We start from the raw sequence: 7,671 nt of genomic DNA, 5'->3' as shown, positions 1-7,671 counted from the left end.
CTACAACCAAGATTACTTTACCCAGCAAAGCTATCATTCAGAATTGAAGGTCAGATAAAGAGCTTCACAGATAAGAAAAAGCTAAAGGAGTTTATCACCACTAAACCAGTATTATATGAAATGCTGAAAGGTATCCTTTAAGTAGAGGAAGAAGAAGAAAAAGGTAGAGGTACAAATTATGAACAACAAATACACATCTATCAACAAGTGAATCTAAAAATCAAGTGAATAAATAATCTGATTAACAGAAAAAGAGGAACTAATGTAATAATCTGAACAATAAAGATTTAATTAAAAAAATAATAATAATACAAGAATAAACTGTTTTGTATATTTGCAACTATAAACCTACTTTTGCCTCACCCTGTATAAGTTACCACTGACTTGGAAAAACCAGACACTAAAGCAAATAGCTACCTCAGCAATAAGTATTTTTCAGGTCTTTAATATTATTATGGACTAGAGGCCAGGTGCACGAAACTCATCCACTGGGGAGTTGGGGGGGTATACCTCAGCCTGGCCTATGCCCTCTCGCAGTCCAGGACCCCTCAGGGAGTGGGCCTAAGCCGGCAGTCGGACATCCCTCTTGCAGTCCCAGACTCCTCGCTCCTTACCACCTGCCTGCTCACTGCTCCTTACTACTCAGCTCACTGTTCCTTAGCACTGCCACGGAGGTGGGAGAGGCTTCTGCCACCGCCACTGCATTCGCCAGCCGTGAGCCCGGCTTCTGGCTGAGTAGTGCTCCCCCTGTGCGAGTGCACTGACCACGAAGTGGCAGCTCCTGCGTTGAGCGCCTGCCCCCTGGTGATCAGTACGCATCATAGCAACATGTCATTCTGCCATTTGGTCTAGGCCAGGGGTGGGCAACCCCTGGCACGCGTGCCAAACATGGCACGCCAGTAACTTTTGCTGGCACGCAAAACCCTCTCTTATAATCTTCCATTTACAATTTTTTTCTTAATATTGACTTTTTTATTTTTCAGATAAATTCAGTGTAGGTGCATCTTAGATAAATAAATAATTTTACATAACAAGTTATCTTAAAGACCATAAACATGGATTGACGAGAGAGAAGAGCAATTTTTATGCCTCTGCCTTAACTCTCCCTGCCTTCCTAGATCCGACCAGTGTTTTGGTTTCAGCCTCAGACGCAATGGGTTTTCGTTGACAAGACAACTGCCTAACCCACTTATTCAAAATTTCACTCTATAAAAATGAAACCTTCTCTCTCTCGCTTTGCCCACAGGTACTAACGAAAGGGGAATAAATATCTATGTTTCTCTCGGCAGCAAAAGTCCCACTGATAATATCAAACGGAGTCATAAAGTTTTCTGTCGGACTATCAGTGTACATGTATACATTAAAAAATAAATGTATTTTTCATCATCATATACTGTTTTTGTTGCTTGAATGAATTTTATTATTTATTCAAGGTTCTTCACATATGTACACATTAAGAGATATCAAGTAGGCGTAACATGTTCTCAAAAAATTAGGGTTGGCACGCAGAAGAATTTTTTTTTTTAATATATTTTTTATTGATTAAGATATTACATATGTGTCCTTGTCCCCACGTTACCCTCTACCCTCCCCTCCCCGCTCTTGCCCTCCCCCCCGTTGTCCGTGTCCATTGGTTAGGCCTATATGCCTGCATGTAAGTCCTTTGGTTGATCTTCCCCCCTTACCCCCACCCTCCTCTACCCTCCCTCCAAAGCCCAACAGTCCAATCAATGCCTCTCCATCTCTGGATCAGTCCTTGTTCATCAGTTTATGTTGTTCCTTATATTCCACAAATGAGTGCGTTCATGTGGTATTTATCTGCTCTCCAGTTCCATCCATGTTGTGGCAAATGGTAAGAGTTCCTTTTTCTTCTTCCTCTTCTTAAAGAATACCTTTCAGCATTTCATATAATGCTGGTTTGGTGGGGATGAACTTCTTTAGCTTTTTCTTATCCGTGAAGCGCTTTGTCTGACCTTCTATTCTGAATGATAGCTTTGCTGGATAAAGTAATCTTGGTTGCAGGTTCTTGCTATTCATCACTTTGAATATTTCTTGCCACTCTCTTCTGGCCTGCATGGTTTCTGTTGAGAAATCAGCTGACAGTCGTATGGGTACTCCCTTGTAGGTAACTGACTGTCTTTCTCTTGCTGCTTTTAAGATTCTCTCTTTGTCTTTTGCTCTTGGCATTTTAATTATGATGTGTCTTGGTGTGGTCCTCTTTGGATTCCTTTTGTTTGGGGTTCTCTGTGCTTCCTGGACTTGTAAGTCTATTTCTTTCACCAGGTGGGGGAAGTTTTCTGTCATTATTTCTTCAAATAGGTTTTCAATATCTTGCCCTCTCTCTTCTTCTGGTACCCCTATAATTCTGATGTTGGTACACTTGAAGTTGTCCCAGAGGCTCCTTACACTATCTTCATATTTTTGGAATCTCTTTTCTTTTTTCTTTTTCGGTTGGGTATTTTTTTTTGTTTCTTTGTATTTCAAATCTTTGACTTGATTCTTGGGATCCTCTTGTCTACTGTTGGATCTCTGTAAATTATTCTTTATTTCAGTCAGTGTATGCTTAATTTCTAGTTGGTCCTTTTTCATGTCCTCCATGGTTTCACTAGACTCTTTGAGGATCTTACTAAATTTATTGGCGGTTTTCATAAAATTCTTGAAAAACCTTATAAACATGGCCTTGAACTCTATATCCAATCGTTTGCTTTCCTCTATTTCTGCCATTCATGACCTGTTTCTCTGTCTCCACATTTTGGCTGCTTCCCTGTGTTGATAGAGAGGCTTTGTGTGCTAGGTGTCCTGTAGGGCCCAGTGGCTCAGCCTCCCCAGTTACCTGAGGTGGACACTCTTGGTGCCCCCCCTTGTGGGCTTTGTGCACAGTCTTGTTTTAGCTATGCCTTGGTTGTTGTAGGATCACTGGGAGGAATTGACCTCCCGGCCAATTGGCTGTGAGAATCAGCTGAGTCTGCAGTGGGAGAACTTCTGTGCTGGAGACACCCTTCTGGGGTGCGACTTGCTTCAGTGGGGCTTTGGTGCTCACTGAGACTGCACCCTGAGTGTGTCCCTTATAGATCTGAGAAGTTGTGATCTGGATGGTCCCCCTCTGACCACTGGGTACAGTGGCTCTTGAGTCTAAGGAGGTGCTAATTTAGCCTCTGCCTGAGGTTCCCCAGCAGGAACTACGAAGAGGGCTGCAGATTCCCCTTCCCTTTTTTTTGGAGTTTGGAAGTGCCTTGATAAGGCTCAGCTGTGAAGGATGCAAGTGCTGTGGGGCCTTGAGCCTTCTCTTATAAGTTCTGGGTCTGTCTGACCCCGCTGCCGTTAGGTTAATTACAGGTTGCAACTGGCCGGGCATTCATATGCAAAAGCCTCTGCGGCAGCCTGGGTGGGCGGGGTCTTGGAATCAAGGGGCCGAGCAAGCAGCTATGGCCGAGCCTCAGCCCTGCCCTAAGGAGACGCACGTCTCAGTGTCCCGGTAACGGCTGCAAGCACCTCTGAGGGAAAGCCGCCCTCAAGATCGCCCACTGCCAGACAGTCCAGTTTTTCCCCCGCATGAGTCCTGAGTCCCCAGAGACTTCCCGGAACCGGAGTTCAGAGCCGTCGGGAGCTTGTGACTCCCTCCGGATTCAAAAAGACAGCCGCGTCCTCAGGTGCCAGCCCCTTTCCACGCGCGAGCCCCCTACCTCTGCGCTTCTCTTCTGCAGCTTCTCTTGCTCTCAGTGTGCTTTTCTTTCCTTCTAGTTGTAGAATTTACAGTCAGCCAGGCTTCCTGTGGTTCTGGATGATGTCCGTATTTTTTTCTGAGGTATTAATCAATTGTTGTGAGCGGCATCAACTTCCCGGTGTTTATCTCTGCCGCCATCTTAGTTTCTCCCACGCAGAAGAATTTTGAGTAAGAGATTTTGCTGGTTTTGGCACGCACTCACAAAAAGGTTGCCCACCCCTGGTCTAGGCTTTTATTATACAGGAGCATTTTAAGAACTTAAAAAATGATTTATTATTATAGACATACAGACATAAGTTTATACCTCAAAGATAAAAGACAAGCAAATATCTAAGTCATTTCATCTTTTATGGTGTATTTGTTAGGTTTTTTGTGGTGGTTGTTTTGATATTTTTTGGTGGATTTTTGCTTGTCTGTTACTGTAGTGGTTTGTGGGCGAAACACAAGTAAACTTAGGAACCCTGGTTCTTAAATCTCTTAGTAATAGTCAGTACTTAGTAACTTAGTAAGAGTACTCTAAGGTCTGTCTGCGTTGATATGAGAGTATTTGCATAATACCACATTTCCCAAGCCCCCAAGTTAATGTGACAGGTAACTACTTGGGCACATCTTAGGAAATATCTTTCCTTCTTCACACTTAAATCTCCTTCAGGAATAACGAATATTTTAAATTTCTTGGGTCAATTTCCCATGTGTCAACTGAAGAAGCACTTGCCTGCATATGTGGTGGCTGCTGGATGATCTGCTGGTACTGTTGTAGGATCTGTTGTAGCTGGGTGTGCTTCTGCATTATTCCCTGGTACTGGAAGCCAACTCGATGCTGCTGGTGCTGCTGCCAGTGTGCTGCTGCAGCCTGCAACTGTTTTAACCTGGCATCTTCTTCCGGGTCCTCAGACTAAATATAAAAGATACATTTTTATTTAAATCATAAAACAGCAATTAAATTAGTAAGAAACCTATTTTATAAAGTATTGTATTGTAATACAAAGTCCAGAATCCCTACAACTCTGCCTGATTGATAAAAGCTAGTCTATCTTTAGATAAATACCTAGCTCTATTTATACTGTGATAATGGATACCAATACCTAGGAGTTTATAAATTTCATAGTCTTCACTAGAATAATCATTTCATTGTTCTTAAATAGGACAATCATTACCCAACAAAGTCAATCTACATTTAATGTCCTTTTCACTCTATGAGAAATTTTTCTTTTGCACCTTAGTCACTTTTCATGAATGGACTACAGTGTAATTATTATGATTCAATAAAGTTTCCACATATGAGTATTAGGAGAACAATGACCTTTGGACCAATGTGAGAACTTTCCATGTGCCAGTAAATATGCTAAATGACATTGAATGCTACAATTTATTTTGCAGATGAGGAAACTGAAGTACAAAATGGTTAACTAACTTGCTCAGAGTCACCACCAGCAGTGGCAGTGCCTGGACAGCAGCCTAGGTCATTTGACAATAAAAGTTCTTTTTAGCTCTAGCCGGTTTGGCTCACTGGATAGAGCGTCGGCCTGGGGACTGAAGAGTTCCAGGTTTGATTCCGGTCAAGGGCATGTACCTTGGTTGCAGGCATATCCCCAGTAGGGGGTGTGCAGGAGGCAGCTGATCGATGCTTCTCACTCATTGATGTTTCTAACTCTGTATCCCTCTCCCTTCCTCTCTGTAAAAAATCAATAAAATATATTTTTTAAAAAATTAAAATAAAATAAATTTTTTTTAAAAAAAGGATTGAAGATCTAAAAGAGTATCTAGCCCTAACCAGTTTGGCTCAGTGGATAGAGTGTTGGCCTGAGGACTCAAGGGTCCCAGGTTCGATTCCAGTCAAGGGCATGTACCTTGGTTGCGGGCGCATACCCAGTAGGGAGTGTAAGGAGGCAGCTGATCGATGTTTCTCTCTCATCCATGTTTCTAACTCTCTATCCCTCTCCATTCCTCTCGTAAAAAATCAATAAAATATACTTAAAAAAAAAAGTGTCTAATTCTTCACTCTCATTTAAACCATGAAAAAAATAAAACACCTTTTCTCTCTCTCTCTTTTTGAAATTATAAGAGAAAGTTTATTTAGAAAGTTACAGATGTAGTAGAAGTGAGACAGCTGGGCTGCAATGGCTCAGGAAACAAGTTACAGAAGCAAAAGGGCCACTGGAACTTAGGAGAGGGAAAGGTAATGTAGCTGAGTGAAAGAGAGATGAGAAAGGCGCTGGCATGCTCCGGAGAGGGAATGCCAAAAAATGCCTTTTCTAAACCTGACAAGGCATAATCTAATATTCCATAAATGGAATTTTACTGTACTTAAAAAACACATAAAAATATATATCTATTCATGATAAAAATATAAATGAATCAGAAAAAAGTTGAACAATTTAATAAAAACCAAATAATTACTTTATGGTTACCTGGGATTCCTCCGGTGGAAGAGGGGGTGGTACCTCCTCATTAGGAGGTGGTAATGGGGGCTCCTCAGATGGAGGGGGTTCTGGTACTTGACTGGTGGCAGGTACTGTAACTTCTTTTACTGGCTTGGGTGCATCCTTTGCTATGACAGGACCCTTTTTGTGTCCTGGCAAATGCACTTTTGTCCTCTGCTGCAAACTTAGCAAGTGCTGTCGATACCAATACTGCTGCTGTTCCTACAACAGAAACCATTTTTAAGAATTTTACTTGACAATCCTATATAGCTGCAACTTGGTGTTTAGAGAGAGCCACATTTGTGTCTGCGTTCATGTGTCTATATGCAAGAAAAGGCAAAGCTAGACTGAGAAAGACAAATAAGCAAGATTTTCAATTCCTTCCCCAAATTTATACATTTAAGTTAAACCAAGCCACACATATCAATTCAACATACTTCTCTACATTTAAAACACATACTTCTGGAAGTGAGAGCAGTCTTTTTGATAAATGATCAAGTAAAACCTGTCAGTATTCACAGCTATTTGCTTTTAACCTGTCTTTAGCTGATTCTGACTTATCCAGGCGGATTTTGTAATTAATGAACACAATAAAATAATCCTACCTAGTCTCACTGCCTTCTCTCTTTTAAACATCTGTTGTATATTCTTTTAAACATCTACTGTATATTCCTAGGTATATACAGAAGTCCTCCCTTATCCAAGGGAGATACATTCCAAGACCTCCAATGGCTGCCTAAACAGTGGATAGTACTGAACTCTATATACCCTACATTTTTTCCTATACATACATACCTATGATAGTTTAATTTATAAATTAGGCACAATAAAAGATTAACAACAACAACAATACAACAGAACAATTATAATAAAGTAATGTAACGAAAGTTACATGAATGTGGTTGTCTCAAAATATCTTATGGTACTGTACTCACACTTCTTGCGATGATGATACAATGCCTATGTGATGAGATGAAGTGAGGTGAATGAGACATTATTAAGTAAAATAAGGGTTACTTGAACACAAGCACTGTAACACTGGGGATCTCATAACTGAGACAGGTGAGTGACTAATGGCATGGATAGTGTATACTTCATGGATGTGCCGGACAAAGGGATGAGTCACATCCCGAATGGGATGGATTAGGACAGTGTGGGGCAGTGTGATATTTCATAAGCAAAGCAGAACGGCGCACGATTTAAAACTTACAAATTGTTTATTTCTGGGATTTTCCATTTAATATTTTCGGACAGTGGTTGATCACAGGTAACTGAAACTGCAGAAAGGGAAACCACAGATAAAGGGGAACTACTGTATGCATAAATTAGAATAGAATGTGTTTTTTAAATGCTTTTTATTTATTTTAAAAGTCTCACTCTGCCTTCCAAATTATAATGTAATTTCATTTTCTGGAAACCTGTTTTGTGTTTTCACTTTAAAAGATCACAAGTTTAATGTGGAAAACAATTAAGAAAATACAGCTGATCCTCATTATTCATGGATTCTGTATTTGTGAATTTGCC

The 7,671-nt window shown here is 40.8% G+C and overlaps 1 protein-coding gene across 1 annotated transcript in view; it reads right to left on the bottom strand.

The window, feature by feature from the left end:
• The window catches only part of YLPM1 (YLP motif containing 1), a 55,434-nt gene extending 48,043 nt beyond the window's left edge, over nt 1–7,391 (bottom strand). Inside the window, exons 1-3 of the mRNA XM_015558020.1 lie at nt 7,358–7,391; nt 6,136–6,369; nt 4,440–4,619 (exon numbers count right to left, since the gene is read on the bottom strand). Of these exons, the coding sequence (XP_015413506.1) occupies nt 4,440–4,619; nt 6,136–6,369; nt 7,358–7,384 (441 nt within the window). The 5' untranslated portion in view covers nt 7,385–7,391. The remainder of the gene's footprint in view (nt 1–4,439; nt 4,620–6,135; nt 6,370–7,357) is intronic.
• Between the last annotated feature and the right edge of the window lie 280 nt (nt 7,392–7,671).

Source organism: Myotis davidii, unplaced genomic scaffold (genome assembly GCF_000327345.1).
Source record: "Myotis davidii unplaced genomic scaffold, ASM32734v1 scaffold309, whole genome shotgun sequence".
Lineage (NCBI taxonomy): Eukaryota > Metazoa > Chordata > Mammalia > Chiroptera > Vespertilionidae > Myotis > Myotis davidii.
This window is presented reverse-complemented; position numbering and strand designations above follow the sequence as displayed.